Source organism: Electrona antarctica (genome assembly GCF_951216825.1).
Source record: "Electrona antarctica genome assembly, chromosome: 2".
In the NCBI taxonomy this organism is placed as follows: Eukaryota; Metazoa; Chordata; class Actinopteri; order Myctophiformes; family Myctophidae; genus Electrona; species Electrona antarctica.
Genome location: NC_136807.1, coordinates 41,134,310 through 41,158,555, shown reverse-complemented (window position 1 = coordinate 41,158,555; position 24,246 = coordinate 41,134,310). Strand labels below are relative to the sequence as shown.

Below are 24,246 nucleotides of genomic sequence, written 5' to 3'. Positions count from 1 at the left end.
TACAGATGTGCATGTGCTGTAGACGGATTTACGCACATACTATTCACGCTCCCTTAATCACATAATCCTAATGCAAATGTAGCGTGTATGTAGGCCTACACACAACTCTTTAATAGGTACTTGCTTGTGCAGAAACAGAATGCACATGAATAAAGTAACCTCATGCTACTAGCTTGCAGCATGTTGCTTGTTGTACAGCACCATCATGCTGTTAGCATGCAGCATATTGCTGTATTGTTGGAGTAGAATGGGTGGCTCCATTCACATTGACTGACAAATAACACCGGGCATTCCTTGTTCTGCAAGGTGCAGATGGGCTTGTGTTTGGATACCCAGGCCAGGGCAACGGCAAATCTTAAGCAACAATATGTTTATCACATACCCATAATGATTTCTGTTGTATATCTGCCAAATCATTGGCGTCAGTGCATGGCCTATAGGAAACGGAACTCTTTGAAGGTTGTGCTTGAAGCCTGATTAGTTTATTGTACAACAGTCATTGTGTAAAAAACAATACAAAATGCAGATCTACAACAAGCTCTTTTGGCTACATTGTATGACTGACTACATTAAGCATTAGGGGCAGGGGCATATCTTACACCAAATGCAGGGCCAATGTTGACTGTCTCGTGATGCCAATTCTCCTCAACTATAACCCTGAGGTACAAGCCATGGTTGAATGGGCAATTGAAGTCTCTGCGTCTGTCCAGATGTTGGCCTATTTTGCTACGACTAGCAGCGTATGTGGCCCATTTACATGCCCTGGCACCCAGTTTGAGTGGGCCTACATTGATGCTGGCATGGTCTACCATCCACCTACCTCAGGTGTTATCAAGTTACTGTTATATGTCAGGTCTGCCCATTTTCTGTAATATAAATACATAAATACAATAAGTATTCAAGTTTTGTGTTGTATCCTTTTAGCCTTAATGCCTTAACAGTACCGCATGCTGTTTACATTTATGAAGTATTCAAAAAACGCTGACATCATAGTGATCATACAGTAGATTAGTCTTCTGTAGGTGGTGAGCCTTATGTGTGGGGGAATCTTGAAAAAACAAGAAAGTGGCCGCACACGCCAATAGCCAGAGTCCAGAGTGCCAATACTTTATTAGGATGCAGCAGGTTAAGACAAATAAGACAAAACCTCCTAATAAAGTATTGGCATGGGGCAGTTTGGCACATTCGGTAGTGCTGTCGCCTCACAGCTTGAAGGTCCTGGGTTCGATTCCCGCTGGGGACGCTGTGGGCGCTGTGGGCGTGCTCTCTCCTCCTCACAAAAAACATTCAGTAATCCTGGTCTCTAAACTACCTACCCCTGGCCAGCCGGGGCGCCTGATGGAGGGGAAGGGAACTGGTCGGAATAACGTGTTCCTTCCACGCGCTACGTCCGGCCGGGGGAAACTGTCCCCTGTCAAGTGAAAAGAAGCAGCTTGGACTCCTCATGCATAGAAGGAAGCATGAGGTCAGTCCGCTGCCCCCCCCCCAGGTTGGCAGAGGAAGTGTAGCGCCTAGGATTACATTAGATAATTGACACTGGGTGAAAAAATGGGTTGCAAAATCGTGGGATAAAATTTAAAAAAAAAATAATAATAAAGTATTTGCGTGTGCAGGGCCACTTTTTCAAGATTCCCTCTGCAGTTCTCTCCCGGGGGCCGGCACCACTACAAGGACTTTGGTGTGTGTCAGCGTCTTTGTGCACAGAGCCTTTAGTGTGGGACAGGACAGAGTGTGTTCACAAATGTTTTACTCAAAAGTGTAAAGTGGAGTGGCATACTATACACCCTTGAAATGTGTAGCAGATTGGGGGATTTGCATCATGCTTTGGTAAGGGGATTAATCCACATACAAACTAAATTCCTCTCTCAGAATCAAATTGAATTTCACCAGAATTCAGTGCTGCTGCAGAACACAGTACAGTACATATGACAAGGACTCAGTGAGTGCCACTGTAGCACACAACAAATAGGGCCACTTTTGATGATTGCAAAGGATATGAAACCATAGATGTTGCTACAGTGCTGCCTTTACCTTCATTAGGATGGCTTTACCTTCAGATATGCCCCACAGCCCCCACTGCACTGCCAGGACAGTGGTTTTCAACCATTTATATCAAGGTCCTTTATTTATTCGGCATTTGAGCCACATAGACCACCATTTGATGAGATTTAGCCTCTTGGATAAGATTTTGTCCACAATTCCATGCTGTATTGTATTGATGTGTTAGGAGAGATAACAGGCAATGTTGATCAAAATAACAATTCTTCTACATTCTCTAATTGTGTAGACTTCTTGTAAATTAAGTAATGCAGATGTTTAACAATAATTTAACTCTTGAGGCTCGATTTGGTTACCAACTCTCCATCATTTAGCTGGGGACCACCTGGAATCCCTTCATGGACCACTGGTTGAGAACCACTGTCACAGGAGGTAATTAGGGTAAGTGCAGGGAGCCTATATGGCAGCATTGATAAACTGAGGCTATGTCAGGGCAAGTGGGCTGGTTGGTTGGCTGGCACCGCTGCCACATGCCATGGCATCAAGCCAGTTTCAGAGCCCACCAAGCATCTGGCTCCGTAGAGGCCCACCCCACCAGATGTGGAGTGTGTTTGGTAGACGTGCAAGAGCGGCGCCACTAAAAGCGGTGACATTACAGCAGTGAAGATTGCTATCAGCAAGGTGTGCCAAGTGCACACAGCCTGTCTGCCTCTCCATCTGTCCTTGAAGGCTGCTCGTGTTCTTGAGAGATAAAGACTGGTGGTGGAGGTGGGAGTGTTATTCCATGAGACGAGACATGAACATTATTTTGTTTATACTTTTCTCAATTCAAATTCAATATTGAACCAGCCGTAATTTGTTTTGGAATAATCTGACTACATTACAGGTACATTTAATCAAGTATTTTAAGGTACTATTACTGTTACATTACTTTCATTTCTTTTAATTTTGTGACACTTTATACACATAGTTACTTTGCAGATACATACAGTAACTGATAGAATAGGTTAAACACTCAGCAGCTAAAGTAATTAAAATGAGCCTCAGCATGACCAGTTGCAACATTAATGTGATGACATTAATGCATAATTACAATCCAATAATGTGAGTGAAATGGGTAATTCTGCATAATGAGTACTTTTAATTGTTGTACTATAGGTATATTTTGATACCATTAAGGTACCATGATACGCCAAATAGGGATGGGGGGGTTCAGTCTGGAAATTAAAATATGAAATATATCCATCACAACATTTTTTAGTCACCAGTGATGAACTTTATTGCATACACTACAGCTAAGATACATTAATCCTCACAAATAAAAAAGTTCAATATGGTGGGTTGAGTAGTTATAAATTACTATATCCAATAAAGAAAGTGCATGGTTTTGGGTGAGGTGATGTTTATCGGCAGAATGTTTAAATTAAAAGCCAAAAGAATTGTCAAGGGTGCCAGACAGGGCAAGCTTTATTAAACTCAGAGAGAGGGAGAGAGAGAGAGAGAGAGAGAGAGAGGGAGAGAGAGACAGAACGCTAGAGAAAGAGAGGACCAATGTAAACATTGGACATGTAACAAATGGCAAAAAATTGCTAAATATTCAACAACAATAACATTTTCTTTTCCATTTTTTGGAACCATTTGACATTCTTACAAAGATTATAAAACAAGATACGTTATGTACAATCATACAACTTTAATAGGACATGCTTAGGAGTTGAGTTGACTGCACCAATTTGCACCACACACTGACAATAACACAAAGGCTGCGCGTTAACTGACATGGTCCATGAGCTGCTTCTACCCTTTCTCTTTTAAAAGTCTCCAATGAGCTGCCTAACCCAGGGGAAAACACTAAGGACAGTTCTGATCAGGCCCGGCGATAAAGGCAGAACTGAAGCTATAATGGATGTAGATGTCTGTCTGCTTGTTAAGTCAACCCTCTGTATCTGCACATCCAACCCAGGATCTATAGTGTCTGCACGGTTCGATTTGTTTCAAAGAAATAAAGAAAATGGGGGGAGGGGGGACCTTTTCTTAACCACTTAATCCTATAGGTATTGACATTGCAACGTGTTGTGAGCTTGCCGTTTCTTTATTTAAAAAAATAAAATAATCATATTGACACATTTTGTCAATATCAATGAAATATTAACAAAACCCTGGCGTCCCCAAGATAGGGACACCAGGGTTGATGTTGTTGGCATACATTTCTAATTAAATGTTGCACTATTATCAAACATAAATATCGGACAGTCTAACAGTACATTTCCCAAAAGGAAATGCATGTATTTCAGTCTGAACAGAAGCAGGCATAAAACATATCCCCACCGGCGCCGATAAAGATTAATGACCAGAGGTGGTGATAGCAGAAGCAGGATTCCCCCACTGCCCGCCCCCAAACAAATCGAACCCTGCGTGTCTTTATCCTATGATGAATTGTTGCTAGGCAAGGCTCAGGAATTTGGTGTGTGCGTGAACCATGGACCGTATAGGACTATAGGCCTTTGTGCAAATCAGCACTTTGGAGTCCCTCTACCAAGGGCAGTGCACAGCTCCTCAATTAGATTACAGTCATCCCAGGGAGATACACTTAAACACAACACTCAAGGATCACGTCAAGCTTTTTTTTTTAAATACCAAAGTAAAAGTAAACCAAGACACGAGCAATGGAAAAATAGCTTTCTTTGGACAGGGCCAGCCTGTCCATTTGAACTTCTTATTCCACATAACACCTGCAAGACTTTCCTTTTCTACCCACACACTAGCCCTTTTCACAAGTTCATTTTTAGACATTTTAATGTTTACAAGTAAATTCCCCAATGAAGACATAATACTGCATGGTCAACTTGTTTCAGGCAGTTTAGACTGATTCAACATGTCTTACTGCCTTTTTGGTGTTGTTGTTTTCCAACGTTTTTAAAATGTATTCTTAATATAGGAGAGTGTAGAGACAGAAAACCAAGGGCTGGGCAGAGAGAGGAGAGACATGCGTGACATCCACGCGGCTCCAAGGAGCATGATGGTCTACTACTCTGTGCGAGTTACCACTGGCAATCATCACCCCCACCCCCCACCCACACGTTTTGTTACTCTAACACTACCCTACTATGACTATTATGTAAAACTCATACCAAATAACATTTTCAAATTTGTATTGTTCACCCTTATTCACATACATGTTCAGATTTAGTTCACTTTGTCATCGGTTGCTCTATACTGATCATTATTCACACATCAACCATTTTTCTCTTACATCATATACCTAAACACAGAGTGCGACGTAGGAGGAGAATGTTCACTGTGTTATATGATCAATACCAGTGGCTATTAACAGGGAAGACGGGAGACAAACACAGATCAGCAGCTTCTTTGTACAGCAGAGATGATTTTGGCTCATTTTTGCCATAACATGGATGTCCACGGAGCGCCATAACATGACAATAATCACAAAGCCGCATTTTTATTGCCACACAGGTTACTTTGCATCACAAGCACTTAAATCATTATTGCTTTCATGGTTAAAAGCATAGAGATCAATGCCGCACACACACATTACCATGAAGCCAAAGATTTAATCTTAAAAGGGAAAAGGCAGATTTGCCCTCCATGTCTGTTGTAATCTACTATAAGTGCTGCTTATTGGAGGTAAGGAGATTAAGAGTGTACAACAGAGAAACTAGAGTCATCTTGGAAGAGTAAAGTTAGAGATCAAGAGTGCTACATTGGATTGTTGACAACGAGAGAAATCCACAGGCATATTTGTCAAAAAGGTCTTAAATTAACTTGGGGAACATGATATGAAAAAGGCATTTTCAAAACTGCATACCATTTCAGCACTGCTGATCAAGTACCAACAATGTAATGCTACAAATCTGTTTAAAACTGGAAATCGGCCTGACTCTTTATAAGCATTATCCTACACTTGTAGAATTCCTTACAAAATGCATCACAAGACATAGACTGGTGTAACCAGTGACACCACCCACAGTAATCACTTCTTCCGGTCACAACAACAGCTTGTTGTCCCATCTTTCAAAAAAGGTCTGTCTCGTCATTACATCATTATATTCAAATGAGAGGCCAGCTACGACATTTTGCTACACTGGAAGCCCCAATTACAAAAAAATAAAAGCTTTGCTCTATCCTTGTTTCATCTTAATTTGCTTTTGTACATACAGTATACACACCTCTTTATCCCAAACCTCCATTCAGTCTACAAGTAGCCTGAGGAGTGGGGTTCTCCATAAGTACACAACCTGGCGTCAACCATCCGTCCAGGTTGACACAGTGTAGACGTGTGTGTGTGTGTGTGTGTGTGTGTGTGTGTGTGTGTGTGTGTGTGTGTGCGTGTGCACGCGCACACTAGCCCACACTAACAGCACCTCTCTCCCTCTATCCCTGCTCTCATCGCCACAGAGACGATGATGAGACACAGGAAGGCTCTCCGACCGTGTTGCTACAGCTCTTACTTTGTACCACTTCCCTTCCACTCCTGTCTGCCCCGCAGGCCTAAACAGGGAGCGACGTGCCGTTTCACACCTCGCTGGCCTTATTAAGAGGGATATAGAATATAGCGTTTTTCGAATGCCTGTTAGTTTCATGCTAGACTTAATTTTTGTAATTAGAAAAAATATTGACTGAATTGTCTGAGAGGCATTTTACATCATCACAAGATTAAACGTCAAACGTTGCACATATTTCCAATTTGGACTAAATCAACTTGTGCCTAAAGATAGTAAATCGGGCCGATATCACGCCATTAAGGTTGCATAATAACTGATCATGAAGAAAGAAAATGAGAGCTTAATGATCAAACCTTGATTGATATCGTTTGCTCGAAGGCAAGATGAACAGTAGTGAGAAAGAAAATCAATATGCGCTGATAAGTTCAGGAGCAAGTGGACAGCAGGGTGTCCACCTCTACTGAGCGGAGTTTGGTTTCCGGGGGGGTGAGCTGAAGGATTCAGCAGGGAGCCCTTCTCTGATAAAGCCATCGTGCCCACCCCCCCTTCCCCGAGACCAAAAGAGGCAAGGGGCTTGGGAGTCACACGTGGGGAGCGTCACCCCGAGGGAAGAGGGGGCGGGAGGTGTCTCCCCACTCACATGACTGAGCAGCTCTTGGTCTTCTCCTTTTTGAAGGTGCTGGACAGCAAATCTGACTTGCTGGGCAGGTGGAGGAGTCTTTTGGAGAGACGCCGTGTGGGGCTGGGCTTGGGGAGAGACTGTAGCTTGTTGATGCAGGCCATGGCGGCAGTGCGGAACACACTGTGGATGCTCTTCTCTGACGTGAACGCAGAGCACTCCAGATAGGCCTCTGCACCCAGCTGCTTGGCCATAGCAGAACCCTGATCATGAAGGGGAGGGAGGAAAACGTTTGCTACTTGAGTCTATGACATGTCTCACAGAAAATAACCGACCTACAAGCTCACCACGTGTCACGGAGGCAATGCGTTGTGAGACAGTAGATCTGGGGTTCAAGGAATTCATGGGAAAAAACAACAACGTGACTTTCTCTCTCTCACCTGCTCGTGGGTTATGGGTGTCTGTTTCTGATTGGATAGCTCCATCAGCGTGCAGACGTCTGTGCGTAGATCAGTCTTACAGCCAATGAGCAGGATGCGGGTACTGGGACAGAAGTCCAGGATCTCCGTCTTCCACTGTGTGGACATAGAATATATAGGGCCTCATTCACTAAGCTGTTCGCACTGTAAATAGTGTGGAAATGAGCGGATGTCTGTCAAAAGTCACAGACAATATCGGAACATGGGAATTTGAAAATAAGTCGTTATTGGTGAGTGACATATCACTTTTGCACGCTTTACGCTGAATCATAAATTAGGATGAAGTCTGCCATATTTCTATAAATCCAAAGGAATTATACCAAAAATATTTGACTGGTTAATATTCAACTGAGGGCTGGAGACAGAGACAGTCTTAAGTGAAGTAGTTTAAACCTTAAGTTAACTCCGAGCCTATGTGGCTCAAAACGTTACCATCGATGCAAATAAAAATGTAATAGGAGCTATTTTTTTGTGTGGATTATTATGCCAATATGTTTTTGTTGATATGTGAGTTATCCCCCCCCCCCCCACATCTGTTATATTTATCATTATTACCTTCTTCAGTACACTGTCGACGGTGTCTGGACGGCTGATGTCAAAACACAGCAAAACTGCATCAGAGTCACTGTAGCACAGGGGCCTCACATTATCATAGTAAGGAGAACCTGGAAGGGGAAGAAGGGGAGAAAATATTGAATGTGGATGACACGGGGATGAAACAGGGGAACAGCACACCACGAATGAGTGACAACTGAATGCACACATCTCAATCGTCTCGAAGCTGATCAGTTCAATTTAAGCCCGATTTGTATTTCATTAGATGCTACTGTTGCGCACTGGTTCCACATGATGGCATCATGCGGCGAAATGCAATTTTCACAATGGGTGGACATGTGACGCATTGCAGCTTGTAGATCTGCTATTTCCAGCGTGTGACACCATAGCACGATGGAGTATAAATTAAGCATTTGTGTTTGCCTAAACACAAATAAGTTGTAAGATGGGATCTGCAATGGGTCGTGGGCTCAGGGTACATCAAGCATACCAGTTTATTTTAATGAGCCTGGGTGAGACTATTAGTTTCTCCAATTGGCTCCAGGGCTGAGAAATTAATTAAATAATTTTGAGAATAGACTATATCTGGCGCTGCATGGTTGCTGTGACCACGTGTGCCTGGGAAGAGTGGGGACGGAAATGGAGAGACTGAGGAGCAGAGGAGAGAAAAGCGGGGATTATGTTTGATAGGCATCAATTCTCATGCTGAGCCTTACTTTGGTATCCCTGAAACGGCTCCTTTCCTGGCTCCTCTATCCTCTATTGGCATTTCGGAAGGGGAAGAAGATGACAATCGAGCACTAAATCCTCATTGATCGTCTCTAGCAGTGGATTACGCAAGTGGAACAGTGGGGCTCGGGGCAGGCAGACGCTCCCACTCATGTTCAGAATCCTTAAGTAAGCCGCCCACGCCCCTCCCCCCGCCACCCCCCCCCCCCCCTAAAGTCCTCCGCGCGCAATACCTCCGGTCCCTTTGTTACCACAGCAACAGCCTTGGAATCCACCATCTGCATCAAGCATTCCTCCCACCCCTCTATAAAGGCTTGCTTTAACTGCCAATCAATCATTTTACACCGCAAAGTGCCCGCCCACCTACTGCTGAGGACATTCCTCTGTTCAGCAACAGGGTCGGAGACTGTAGATGTGCAGCCAAATCATCACCATTCAGCACCACACCACCAAGCCCCTGTCTGGTTTAGCCTGGCATGGCCAGACTATTATTACTGCGTAGATATAGTGGGCTCTGATTGGTCACCCACAACTCTGGGGTGAGCGAAATGTAAAGGCTCATACATAGTCTGGATTTTCGGTGGTGGGGTGACCACCGAACTACAACATGACGTCACAAGCCGCGGTGAAGAGCAAACCACCTCACCACCAAAAAATCCAGACTATGAATAGGCCTTAAGTCAAACTGAGGAGTGCCAGACCAATCTCCCCAAGGATTTTTTCCCCTTGTGGCAGATTGGTCTGGTTTCCAGGCTACGTCTGGTTCAGTTCGGCACCAGCCAGAGATGAACACCATATTATACATGAAAGAGTAACAGTGTCTCAAGGGGATTAACATGTTTACTCAGGTTTCCATATTATTCTCATTAGGGATTTATCTTCCCTATGTGGCTATAGATACCAACCGCATGGTGTAATCACTCATCAGATATCACATAAGGTGCCTAATTGATTTACAGTGTAAAAGAAAAAAGAACAGAATATGGCAGCCACCCTCAAAAAAGAGCAACATACAACATGGCCATGTGTGCATATAGATCAGTTCCATAAATAGTTAATGATTTTCCACATTATCAAAGGGTAAAATTGAATTTGCCAGCTGCTGGGGAGCGGTGAGTGGAATAACGTTAATGACAAAGCTGTGGTTCCTCAGGGCTCAATGTCCAGGAGGAAGTAAACAGTGCTTCTGAAGGAACAAAGGTATTATGCTTGTTGCATCACATCTCTCCGGGAGAAAAGAAAATGTTTGTTGTTGTCGGGAATGAATTATCCAAACAATGTGTTTAAGACCAATCGTCTGGCATTTATTCCCTCGTAAAGACGGCAGAATTCACTAGCCTTTGAATGTCTCGCAGAATTTAGAGGACCACCGACGTTTGCACCTTCAACTAGGGGGGAGAAAGAGCACGATGGTCGTCATCACCTCTTGAACACATTTCTCGCCGGTGAGAAAGAGACATGCGCTTAAATGTGACCATGTTATCACCACATGGAAAGAAAGAGACTTAAATGTGACCATGTTATCACCACATGGAAAGAAAGAGGGATAGAAAGAGGACAGACAGATGCAGACAGATGTGGTGCCCTCCAGCTTGGCTGGCCGGGTGTGATTCTGCATTAAATGGACACTGATCTAAATGCACAAATCGATGGCCAGGCACACAGGGGTCCAGAGGGGGCCGTTTCAATTAAAGCTGACAAATTGGTCACCCTGCCAAGGAGTGGAGGGAGTGGGTGGGGGTCTGGGTATCTCAGACCTTTAATGCTGTAGGAGTGGAGGGAATGGGTGGGGGTCTGGGTCTCTCAGACCTTTAATGCTGTTTTTCTCTTGTCTCAACACCATGTAAGCAAAGTCTTCTGTGTTTCATTTTTAAACATTGAAAATTCCATTTGTGTTTGTTGGTATCATTCTCTGTCCCATTTTTTTTAAATACATACATCAAAGTTAAAGATTTGTTAAGATATTATTTTTTTGTGGGGGGTTCTGCCTGAGAGATGAACAGTAGACTGACAGGAAATGGGGAGAGAGATGGGGGGTGACACGTAGCAAAGGGAGAGAGATGGGGGGTGACACGCAGCCAAGGGAGAGAGATGGGGGGTGACACGTAGCAAAGGGAGAGAGATGGGGGGTGACACGCAGCAAAGGGAGAGAGATGGGGGGTGACACGCAGCCAAGGGAGAGAGATGGGGGGTGACACGCAGTCAAGGGAGAGAGATGGGGGGTGACACGTAGCAAAGGGAGAGAGATGGGGGGTGACACGCAGCCAAGGGAGAGAGATGGGGGGTGACACGCAGCCAAGGGAGAGAGATGGGGGGGTGACACGCAGCCAAGGGAGAGAGATGGGGGGTGACACGTAGCAAAGGGAGAGAGATGGGGGGTGACACGCAGCCAAGGGAGAGAGATGGGGGGTGACACGCAGCCAAGGGAGAGAGATGGGGGGTGACACGCAGCAAAGGGAGAGAGATGGGGGGTGACACGCAGCCAAGGGAGAGAGATGGGGGGTGACACGCAGCCAAGGGAGAGAGATGGGGGGTGACACGCAGCCAAGGGAGAGAGATGGGGGGTGACACGCAGCCAAGGGAGAGAGATGGGGGGTGACACGCAGCAAAGGGAGAGAGATGGGGGGTGACACGCAGCCAAGGGAGAGAGATGGGGGGTGACACGCAGCCAAGGGAGAGAGATGGGGGGTGACACGCAGCCAAGGGAGAGAGATGGGGGGTGACACGCAGCCAAGGGAGAGAGATGGGGGGTGACACGCAGCCAAGGGAGAGAGATGGGGGGTGACACGCAGCAAAGGGAGAGAGATGGGGGGTGACACGCAGCCAAGGGAGAGAGATGGGGGGTGACACGCAGCCAAGGGAGAGAGATGGGGGGTGACACGCAGCCAAGGGAGAGAGATGGGGGGTGACACGCAGCAAAGGTCGTCGGGATCTGGACTCGATCCCACAAAACGCTGTCAGCCTAGGTGCCCAAGCCAGCCGCACGGGCCAAAGTGGCCCAAGACTTTTAAAGATATTTTTAAATATCTTGTTCCTGCCATGGGGGAGAGAAAGCAGGAGTGCACTCTACTGAGGCAGATCCAAAAGAACCCTCCCCTGTCATTAATCCGTCAGCCTCCCTGCAGTGCAGTCTGACGTTGCATCACACAGAGGCCTTTCCATTCTCTTCCTCCTCCTTCCCGGTCTCAGCCAAGGCCACGTAAAGACATTTGGAGTTTTCTACTCCACTTTCTTGGTCCAGCAATTACAGCCGGCAAATCTGTCACACTGGTAGGCAAACTGGTAGCCAAACAATGGAACGCATTGAGGTCAATGAGAGACAAGCAAATGAATAAACACAATTTTTTGAATGATTGTGACCCTTAAAATAATCGATTCAGGGAAATTAACAAAGACGTATCACACATTGTTTCCTGCTATCCTGTTTTTTCTGTGTGCACAGACTGTGCACGGTGCAAACACTAGTTTTATTGAGGTATGCAGTATAAAGAGGCTAGCACAGATTACGTTTCTTCCTTATCTTGAGATTGTCAATATTATTGATAGCTTAGCCTGTCAACTAATTCCTGCCCAGTCAGAAACTTACTCTGTGCTCTTTAGATACCTCAATAAAATTATATATTATGTGCATTGGGCACATAGAAAAACAATTGTCCAGAACCGATGCGTAATATGTCTGCATGCAGGTAGCGGTCTGTTACGGGGAGCCGGGGGTACGGCCGTTCCCCGGCCCGGGACTCCAGGGGCCCAGCCCGGGACTCCAGGGGCCCGGCCCGGGACTCCAGGGGCCGGCCGGGACTCCAGGGGCCCGGCCGGGACTCCAGGGGCCCGGCCGGGACTCCAGGGGCCCGGCCCGGGACTCCAGGGGCCCGGCCTTCCAGCTGTCAGATCATCACCACATTCAAAGCATTATCTCGGGGCGCTACAAATGTCTATCTACGTCCTGTAAGTAGTAGACTTAAAAGAAATAAGAACTAGTGTTCAATTATTACAAGTGGCTCTTATTTTTTTATATATATTTTTGTGGCTTTCACCTTTATTTCATTTTTTTTATGGAGGGACAGACAGTAGGCTGACAGGAGATGGGGAGAGAGAGATGGGGGGTGACATGCAGTGAAGGCCGTCGGGATCGGGAGTCGAGCCAGCGGCACACTGCCAGACTGGATTACCAGCCAAGGTGCCTGGACCGCTGAGCCACAGCACAGGCCAAGTGGCTCTTGTTTTGAAGAGGAAGAGGAAGTCTGTTTCGGTTGTAGCCAAGCTACCATGACAGTTGTGATGTCGGCAAGCTCTATAGTCTAACCAAGTAGTAAACAAGAACCCACGTGGATTAAAAACAAGCTTTTTGCCAAAATTCACATATTTACAGCATGAAAACCATGCATCTGTGACTTAAACAATGTACACACTTTGGAAGTATGTTAAACATGGAACCTTCACTGCATTAGGTAAGTAAGTAGTTCATTGTATACGTCTCATGCTGGCTCAAAATCATCAACAGCTGCCCAAAATAACATTAACAGGTAAGTCTACAGTGCTGTTACTGTCACTGCCTGCAAGAATGTGATGTTAATTGAATTTCACTTCGCCTGCTTATATCATGCCCTTATAGTGCTTGTACTGTTAGGCCTCCATGCCAATTCTTATAAACATTTTAGTTAATTAGTTTAAGTGGGTCCGCTGTGCGCTGTGGTGCTGTCCTCTTAACTCTGAAATGGTTAGAATTTGTGCGAGAGAAAACTGCAGTAGCCGAGGCTTGTAACTATAGACCCGCAGTTGTGTGGATGTGTTTGTTTTAAAGCTATATAATGTCAAGCTTTGTGGGTCATTATATCGCACCAGAATGCATCATGTCGCACACGTTGGGGGGGATTGTGCTAAGCCCCGCCCCCACCCGGCCCGGTATTGACATGTTCCGCCAGTGCCCTCATGCATGCCTCTTTGTGTGTAGCCTGGCATGGCCAGACTATCACTGCATAAGGTTTTTTTTTTGCAATGGCAGATTTGTCTTGTTTCCAGGCTAGTTTGTATGATATGAACTTCTCTGTGTGCATTATCTGTAGTATGTGTGCATGAGCATGCCTATGCCAATTTGTATAAATGTATGTGTGCAAATATCTGTGAGCATGTCTACCTCTAGTGTGTGTGTGTGTGTGTGTGTGTGTGTGTGTGTGTGTGTGTGTGTGTGTGTGTGTGTGTGTTACAGCCACTAATAGCAGACCTACCTAGGCTATTTATGGCATGCAACAAAGTATAAATCAGGCTTTTTTTAGGAACATCATTAGCACGCTCATCTCCAGCGGAGAGAAAGCTGAGGTCAGACAGATTAATAATCTACATGGGGTGACTCACAGATTTAGGGATGAGAGGAGCCCATGCACCCCATCTCCGTACCCAGGAGCAGTGTTGTCATCTTTTGAGTAAAATGTAATTTGTCCTCTGAAATGTTTTAGTGTTAGTCTAGTTTTAGTTAATTAAATCTACAGTTGATTTTGACGACTAAAATGTATTTTGGCGGGCCTTGATGCCTTCGTAATGGCTGATTTTACACTTGGTAGCATGCTGAAAATAGCCGATCTACAAGCTCACAACATGTCGCGCTGCCGCTGCAACATCTTCTGAGCTTGTAGACCTGCTGTGCAGAGCACAACTGAACACAAAATTACTTGTCTTTTTAGTTCTACTGGATCTCTTCTCCACTAGTCCCTCCCTAACATTTTAGACTAGTTTTTATTTGACAAAATTGTCAATATTGTTATAGTTTTAGTCATCATAGCTTAGCTTTTATTTAGTTTTCGTCAGTGAAAAAAGGTAGTCGATCATAGTTTTATTCGACGGAATCAACACTGCCCAGGAGCTTGTACCAGTGCTGCTGCAGCTGCTAACGACAGTAGCTTGCAGGCAGCCCACATCCCCCTGTCCAGGAGCAGTGGGGCTACCAGTGATGTAAATAGGTTTTCAATGTAATGAGTCCCGGGATGCAGGGGTGGTCTTTTAGATGAGTCCCAGGGACATTTGATGAGTCCCACTTCAGCGACGTTTTTACAAATTGCAGCATTTAACTCCCATTTCATCTTATATGGTTATAATGTGGTTATATTCATGTAGAAAACGAAGAAGAAATTATTATTATAACTAAAGCTAGCAAAATAAATTATAATAAAAAAAACCTCTACATTCATACTACATACATATTTCATATGATTTTGGCTATATGAAATCTATAATAATTCTGCCAGTTTTAACTGTTAATAAATCTTTATGTTTTCATGACACATTACACAATACATACAAAATAAAAATGAATGCTACAAAACTAACCTGGAGATTAAGTAGAAGCAGTCATGGAGGAGGTAGGCTGTGCACAGCAGCACACATCATCATCATTAGCAGATGATGATGTTAGATTTAGAAAATAGGGTTGCTAATATTTTTTGTTGCCCTGCAGTTGGCTTTGGCACTTCTTTTTTTGGGGGGTGGGTGGGGGCATGTTAATGTGTGGTGGCACCGGTCCACAACGCACAACATACAACAGTGTCGGCGTTTGTTACAGTACACAATGTGTGTTTCCCATTCAATCGGGTCTACTCTGTTTGTCATGCTCAAAAATGTTCGCCTGTCTTTCTGTCGGAGGCAGCGCCGTGTAGATGAGAGAGTTGCGACAACCGCGTTCACCGTTTATTCACGGAGCTTCATGAGTCACTGAACGGTATGTTGTCGTCACTCTCTCTCTCTAAACGGCTCTGGTCTCCAGGCTGCGCTCCGCTCAGCGCTCGACTCTGAGCAAGATGGCGGCGCCCGTCAGACTGTGTTGTTGTTAACTTACAAACTAGTGGTTCTACAACGAGTCCTACGTGGATTTTATCGTTTATAACGTAGGATGAGGTCGCATGCGGCCATGCAAAATGATCGTGTCCGTAGATTATTTGTTTTACCGCATTTTTTTCCGCGATTTTTATTTCTCACGTGGATTATTATTACTGTACACTGAGTACAGTAGTGCATCCCGTGGACGCACGCATGTTTGTGAAGTGCGGCCCAAAACTATAAAGTGCGTTTTGGGACGCAAAACGCACCCTATTACTAATGCTGCAGATGTACTGTAGATGCTAACTGTAGCTTTGCAGCCCAAAGGATAGAGGGCGGACTGCCCCGCCTCCTGCTATTCATTTCGATGGAAGTTGCTCAGTGGCGTTTTGAAGCCCCCGGGAGAACGATCTACTTCCGCATTTTTGTGCTCAATGTTAAACCCCAGCTGCACGGGGTTTCCTCGTGCTAAATGCAGGGGGCCGCCTGCAGGGGGCCGTTGATTCAACTACACATGGAACCATATGGTATCATTTGTAAACTCTCTGTGATAAATGAAGAAATCAACATTGAGGATTTAACTGTGTAGTAGAGTAGACTGATGCTGTTTAACCACTTAAACCCATAGATAGCCTATACTTAGTTGACCGGGGTCCCCCAGGACAGGGCTATATTTTAAGGTTATAGCTATGATTTCTACACTTTTTGAAATATTTCAGGAATATTTCTTCTTTTTTTTATATATTGTTTTTAATGTTTATTTTATTTGAAAGTTAAATATCCCTTTAACTTTCATTTTATAATAGAATTGAATAGCAACGAAACCTTGCTCAAATTTGGAGTCATACGAAATAGATATGAATGCAATATCACAGTGATCTGGGTGCATCGCATACAGAGCCAATGTGACATGAGGAAATGTGCTGTGCTAAGAGAAACATAAATGTTAATTACTATGGGCCCTCTCCTGTTCCAAACTCTCTGCTCACCTTGCCTTCTCTTGCCCATAACGCTGTAAATGACCACATGGTTGATTGAACATTAATTCACACTGTGGTTGTTTCTATTCTCTAATAACAATACTGTCCTCTAGGGAGGCTTACCCTTTTGTAAAGTCCCTGCTACTAAAACTAACATAAATAGTATACTGCGCCTGGTGATAACAACCAGGCAGCCATTTGAATATGTGATATATGGCCATTAGCATGACGCCTTTCATCATCCTTTTAACGATGGCTCTGTTTTACAGATTGGAACAGATTGTTCCATCAGCTAAATTGGATATTGGCTCATTCCAAATCAATCTCATCCATGTATCATGCAAGTAATCATTACGTGTACGAGCTGAGACACAAAGCCCTGTGTCAGCAACTCCATTCAAACTAGTATTTATTACTCCCTAACAACACTAACAAGATTCATTGTTCACCATCATGAGTTGCAGCCACTGGACAGTGTGAAGAAGCCTGGCCCTGACTTCTACGCGGTTGCGTGTGGATGTTGCGCACCACAAATGTCAGAGCGACAAGCTCACAACACGTCGCACTGCAAGCTTGTAGATCTGATATTTTCAGTGCGCAACACCTGCACGCAACTAGTACAACTCAGGCTTTAGGTCTCCCCCCCCACTCTCTGTCCCATCTCTCCCTCCGTATGTCTGATTGGGAAGGGCTGATTAAAACCAGTGGATTGATTTTGGTCAGTAAATCCACGGGTCGTGAGGTAGGGAGGGGAGGGGCAGCGATGAGGTCAGTCCAATCAATGAAGAGGAACCAGGATAACGAGGAGACCCGCTCGCCATGGTGGGGCCCCACAGCGGCACAGCTCTGTGCAATTAGAGCAGATTACAGTAAAGGAGGTGAAACTGCATGGTGTGTGACCATCCGTTAGCCCTCACTGCCTGTCATTCATCACCAGGACAGTGACGTGAGATGTGTGTGTGTGGGGGGGGGGGGGGGTTGCAATATGGTCCCTGTGGTCAACCAGACAGGCGAGAGAGCGATAGAGGCAGAGGGGGTTGGTTGAGGGCAACAGGGAAAGTGAAGGGGGGACGGGGGAAAAACAATGACAAAAGAGAAGAGGGGGAGGGATTGTAGAAAAGAATGACAAACGATGCCAGAGACTTTTAAACTACTAGAGGTTCGGGCCGTGTGTTCATGCACAGACAGAAGGGCAGATGAAGCAGTCCTAACACTCAGTCACCACCAATACAGCACAGCGTTCCCATTTTCAATCCTAATCCCCTGTATTGTGCTGCTCGTGCGGCTCACCCAGGGCAGCATATGGAGGAGAATGCAGGTCACAATCATTTCCGAAATCTCCTGACTAGATGTCTGCTCCAGAAACCTGCCTCGTTGCCGGGCCTTTCCCCGCATGCCAAGTTACCCAGTCATGCTAGACAGACCAAATGTCCAGTCTCGGATTTAAAAAGGGGGGGGGGGGGGGGGGATTTGGTCTGATCAGGGAATTACATGAGTTGTACTGCCACGGTTGCAACTTTCAGGTCATGGAGGAAATGCTGAGAGCATGGTAAACAGCATCATCACATACAAGTGACATGTGTTACATAAGGGCTTCACTGTTTAGCAGGCAGTCTTACACGCCCACGCATGCTTGTACACATATATTCACAGTACATACATGAATATGCATTGCATAAGCAGCCGCTAAGCAGCTAGCTAGCTAGCTAGCTAGCTAGCTAGGCCTCGACTAATTTGGTTTCCAGTAGTATTAATGCGACTGCATAGACGGAAGGGCAAAACTGAAGTGCGTGAATGACGTGGCGTCCACCTTATTTTCTACTTTCAGAGCTTTGAGAACATGTCTATTTTGAGAGACTATAGTGAATGTACACAGGCAATGTTTACTCAGCCATGGTGACCTAGTGAAGATGCTCGCAGCATCCAGCATGCATGCCTGTATAATACACAGGAATGCATGCTGAACAGGATGCGGGTGTGATGTGCAGGGAATCAGACAGGTGCTACAGAGCAGACCCAGGTTTACTGTATCCAGGTCAGTACACTACGCACACACACCATTGAAACCCCCAGGGCCAAGCCGACGTGACACACTGACCTTCTTTTACATTTAAAACATTCACTGCCATTGACGAGTTAACTTGCCATTCAGGGTTTTCCTTTATTACGTTAGTTCGTGCTCTTTTTGCCAAAGTATGAATGGCTTTTCCCGTTTTTGGTCGAAATAAGCTTTATTCAATGGCCCATAACTAAACGAACAATGATCGTGGTTACAAATTGTATTTTCCGTGTGGAAGAAAATTAAATAATTCCATAAATAGAAAAGAACAATTTAAGAGGTAGTGAAAATAGCAGATCTACAAACTCACATAGCGACGTGATGCAAGCTTGTTTGTCGCTAGTTTGAGTCCAGGAGAGACATGACATTTCTCTTTAGGATCTCAAGCTTAAAGTTTAGATAGTAGATAATTACTACTGAAGCAGTGATGATCTGCCTGCATGCACTGAGGCATATTTGTCTCAAATAGCTGAAGGGAATGTGCTTTCAGATCTTTATTATTCCCCATTCAATGTTCCAAGCCATTTCAAATGCGATGTATGGTGAGTTCGGAGTTGGGCTATCAAATGCAGTGAAGTGCATGTGCATGTGCATGTGCATGCGCGCGTATTTTGAAAGCATTAAGCACAGTATAGCGTCCCCACCATCTTAAGGCACATGAGACATGGTGATTATGAGCATGTTCATCATTTATAAAATGACGTATCATACACAAAACCTTGCATTTGAAATGCACATTTGAAAATATCCTTTGTATATGGTATACAATTGTAAACTGTTTCTCTTCAAGGGTATTTAAAGGAAAATCATACAATGGGGGGCCTAAGCAGTCAATAACAGTATCTGCTATTGATTCCTGCCTTAAGGTCCATGGTCTCTGCCCATACATTACTGTCTTTGTTCATTGTTACGCACAGTAAAAGAAGCAATGCTTCTTAACTTTAGCTGAACACATCACCCTACAATTACACAATAATGTGAGCCATTTCAAACCAAGAGGCCTAGCAACATCATCGAAACTCAACCAAATTCTGCTCAACTTAACCTTGCATCACCAAACATTCTGCAGAAAGCCTTTTTTTCTGTTTTAATTAACCAGTGTGGTCTAGACTAGAGCAATGGTTCACAAAGTTGGGTCATCCAGGGGTCCTTGGGGGAGTTCCAGGGGGTCACCCAGCTAATGTTTGATAATTAGGGTGGCACAGTCGTTCTGTCGCCTCACAGCTAGAAGGTCCTGGGTTCGATTCCCGCTGGGGACGCTGTGGGTGCTGGGGGCGTGTTCCCTCCTCCGCGTCATCAGTGCCCATACCCGAGGCGGGGTTGGCGAAAGGGCCTTTCTGTGTGGAGTTTGCATGTTCTCCCCGTGTCCCCTAGGGTAGGTACCCCCACAAAAAAAACATGCAGTAATCCTGGTCTCTAAACTACCTCCCCCCAGCCAGCCCAGGATTACATAGATAATTGACACTGGGTGAAAAAAAATGGGTTGCAAAATCGTGGGATAGAAATTATAGGAATAAAAAAGATAATTAGGAGCCAAGTAGACCCTTACAGGTCTGTGTGCATTGTGCATGTGGCCATTTGCGCATGCACGCACGCGCACACACACACACACACACACACACACGCAGTCGCACACACCTCACTCACGCAGTCGCACACACGTACGCGTATCAGCTCGCTCATTCTCTATAGGCCGTTGGTGAACCAAGAAAAAGTACCTAGAAAATGAATTTTGTTTCCACATCTGGGCACTACTTTTTCAATGATTTTTACATTAACCCTCAGTGAACCTAAATTAATTTAGACCATGAAATATAGCAAAGCTTTAAAAAAAACACTTCAACTTGGCTTGAATGATTGGCACTCAATGGGATGACGGGTGAGATGGGGTGGGTTGAGAAGGGGTGAGGTGGGGTGGGTTGAGAAGGGGTGAGGTGGGTTGTGGGTGATTTTGTACTACCGGTATTTACTGATGAGACATTAATTGTACGGTAGAATTGTCCATTTGTGTGTGTGTGTGTGTGTGTGTGTGTGTGTGTGTGTGTGTGTGTGTGTGTGTGTGTGTGTGTGTGTGTGTGTGTGTGTGTGTGTGTGTGTGTGTGTGTGTGTGTGTGTGTGTGTGTGTGTGTGTCTACTCCTCCTGAGACACATTTATGCATCTATTCTAGAATTGTCAAATATGTTTTACCATGTGTGATGTTTAATTTTGTTGGGTGCCATTCACTCCAGTTGAAGCGTTTTTCTTTTTTCTTTCTTTTTTTATCACGTGAAACCTGACCAATGAAAGCTCATGAAATGTAGACGACATCGTCACCACCTAGTCATACTGACAGGCAACGGCCTAGCCTGATTGGCTTCCACACACGCTGCCTAAGCCAATGGAAGTGTAGTATGATTGTCTGCCGGGTGACAACCCACCTCATCTCCTAACCTAACCATAACCACAAGCACGGGAGCAGACGCTAGTCCGACATGCGGATGAATGTCGGACTAATGCCCTGTCTGAAAAGCGTCCACCTCCCTCGTCGGCCTCCTAATCTATGCCACACGCACCGCAAAAGGGCTGATTTCCGCACCGCAGCGAGCAAGCTGTACGACCGCAGCGGCAGCCTCGAGTCGAAGCAACAGCTGCTAATGTTATGTATTGGACAGCAGGAAAGCGACAACAAAACACAGTCATTGAACCACGCACAGAATGTCGGAAACTAACGCAAACAACGGCCACGGGACCCAGGGACACACATAGCTGTCTATAGGAGTGGTTGCACCACTCAAAAATCACACCCATGTGAAGTGTTCTTATCATCATACATCATCTCATTCCGGCCAATCACAATTTGCGTCCTCACCTTCGTCTTCAATGTTTGTGTTTACACAATGTTTGTGTTTAAACAAACACTCAAAGCAGGACAAAAACAGTCAAATATTGGCCAAATTGTAAGATAATAATGAAAGGGGCAAAAAAAATAGCAGGGCAAATGAGGGGCAAATGAAAATAGCAGATCTACAAGCTCAGTAGATCTGCTATTTTCACAATATTTATCTCTGGAACTGAGTCAAACAAAATACGGAATGCCAACTCCTATAATTATAAGTGCTTGTCAGGGTGGGGGCCACTGGGGGCCCCCCAGCCCTCCGTTCACATAGGCCTAATGATTATTTTGGGGGGGTCGTGGTCTGAAAAGGTTGAGAACCACTGGCCTACTAGACCAGCAGACCGGATCATCAACCCTATAGTCTACTATAGCTCAGTTGGAGATGGAGACAGTCTACAGATGCGTCTCAGATCAAAGCGCATATAGCCTACATTCCATGCTGCAGGGAGGGAGGGGGCAGGCAGACAGGCAGGCAGGCAGGCAGGCAGGCAGGCAGGCAGGCAGACAGACAGACAGACAGACAGACAGACAGACAGACAGACAGACAGACAGACAGACAGACAGACAGACAGACAGACAGACAGACAGACAGTTACCTGACGTGTCCCACAGACTGAGCTCGACTCGCTGCTCCTCCAGTTCCAGGCAGGCCGTGTAGTTCTCAAACACCGTTGGCACGTATGTCTGTGGTGGGGCAATTAGCAACATGGTGTCACTACTACATTAGTGCTGACTGAGGCGTCACTCAGCCCGCATCCTTCCTTGGCTCAGTTGGCTGCCACACACAGTGCCACAACAGGTAAGAATGTAGCAGTAGCCCAACAAATATAGCCGTCTGGGAAGCTGGGATGAACATAGTCAATTTATGATTCATCCATTGGATTTCTGTTCAATAATATTTCTACGGCTATAAATAGCTGCTACAGGCAATGACGCGTATAGGGCAGGCTATTATAGCGTCATTGCGAAAGGAATATAGTCTAGAACATGTTTTTAAATGGCGCGAAAATAATAAAACATATAGGATATAGGTAGTATAGCCTATGCGGAATAAATAATGAAATCTTTTAGAATTGCGCATCAAAATTGCCAGCCTGCAAGCAACTGCATCACACGGGGTGTCTTTTCATTTTTGACATAGGCTCTGACCGAAGAAAACCAGCATTTTGCCCACATGCACAAACAACAAAACAATATAACCTAGCTAGATTTTTTGTAAATATTATATCATATAACATAGATGATGCACACTGCACACACATGATAAGAGGAACATTCGCATACCTCTGGATAGCAGTCCTTCGCCAGGACTTGCAACATCGCCGTTTTTCCGCATTGAACGTCTCCCACAAGAACCAGTTTACATCTCACCACCAACGGCTGCGTATTTCTCCTTTCCTTCATTGTTGTATCAATAAATGCCCCAATGCTTTACATAAAATACTAAAATAAAAAATGAAAATACCACAAAGAGAAAAGCTGCAAATTGTCCCAGTGTGAACAATACGCGTTCGTTCCAGTGTTTCGTCGGAGCTCGGAGGATGCCTGCAGATGATCTGATTGAATTTGCCACTGCGGCTCTTTATACACGGCGGCAGCGACCAATGGGTGCGCTCCATTCCACCCAGAGCTTTTATCACTTTTAACTGCTCACAATCACAATCGTCTATTAAAAAACAAGTTATTTTGCCCATGGTTGTATTAATTTAATTATAACTATAAGAAGCAAATGTATCCATGCCTGCAGGGAATTAGTAGGCCTGTGTGGACGAGTCATTTAGCCTGATTGTCTTTTCATTTCAGGACCCGATTATGCAATAGGCTAGTGGCATAGACCTAGACCCAGTTTGGTTTGTACAATTGTAATATTTATCTGTTGGCCAAAGAAGTAGGATGAAAAATCACACCCGTGTGAAGTGAGGGGCGCTCTTATCATCTTACAACATCGAGGACAAAACAAACATTGTCAATGGCGTTTTTAATGTTTGTCTAAGGAAAAACAAACATTAAACCTGTAGAGGGGCCCTCAATAATGTACATATAAAGTGTTTTCCATATTAGTGAGACAAATAGAGAGAGAAAGTTAATCAATTTAGACTGGTCTTTAGTCACCTGTTGGCCCTTGCATTTAATTGTTGCTTAGCTTGCTACAATTTAATCAATTCCATTGACTTAGCTCCCTAAATCAATAGCATACCAGGGCTAGTAGGGACAAAGGGACTGTTAAGCTATTCCTCTGTGGACTAATTAGTGTGCTTTCATCTGCACTACAGGGTCAAGTCAACTGCATTATCATTTTCTCCCTGTTGTCGAATCAACCAGTATCTTTCTTTGTTTCACTTTATTCTGTTAGTGATGGTTAGTACTAGGATATATAGATCCTTCCTTGACAAGCTCAGAAAGATAACATTTAACAGTCAGAGATATCTTGTGAACTGTTTAGTCTGCCATGAACCAAATTTGCATTGAAGCTGTGCTATTTGTATTTGGCAATCATGAACCTCACATGAGAGGTCTGTTTCTATAGAGGGTATATGCACATGTATGCATATTGCATAAAGTGAGTAGTGAGTGGCAAATAGAGTGACAAATAGAGTGGCAAAGTGGGTTTAACGTTGTTTAATGCAATCAGACTTTTCTGTTTGGATGTATGGTCTGTCAAGGCCAGAAAGTCGTTTTTT

The 24,246-nt window shown here is 44.7% G+C and overlaps 1 protein-coding gene across 1 annotated transcript; it reads right to left on the bottom strand.

The window, feature by feature from the left end:
* Positions 1 to 3,482: 3,482 nt before the first annotated feature.
* rnd1b (Rho family GTPase 1b) lies at positions 3,483 to 23,103 on the bottom strand. The gene is made up of 5 exons (XM_079491908.1): positions 22,850 to 23,103; positions 22,162 to 22,249; positions 8,115 to 8,224; positions 7,521 to 7,655; positions 3,483 to 7,343 (listed from the first exon to the last, which is right to left on the bottom strand). Exons 1-5 carry the CDS (start codon positions 22,967 to 22,969, stop codon positions 7,098 to 7,100), a joined length of 699 nt encoding a protein of 232 aa, XP_079348034.1. The 5' UTR covers positions 22,970 to 23,103; the 3' UTR covers positions 3,483 to 7,097.
* Between the last annotated feature and the right edge of the window lie 1,143 nt (positions 23,104 to 24,246).

Bases quoted from the DNA above. Each gene is read 5' to 3' on its own strand.
- rnd1b (XM_079491908.1), bottom strand. From the start codon at position 22,969: ATGAAGGAAAGGAGAAATACGCAGCCGTTGGTGGTGAGATGTAAACTG. The intron at 22,250-22,849 runs GTATGCGAATGT...GCCCCACCACAG, and splicing joins CGAAGGACTGCTATCCAGAG to ACATACGTGCCAACGGTGTT. The intron at 7,344-7,520 runs GTGAGAGAGAGA...CTTCATGATCAG, and splicing joins CACCCATAACCCACGAGCAG to GGTTCTGCTATGGCCAAGCA.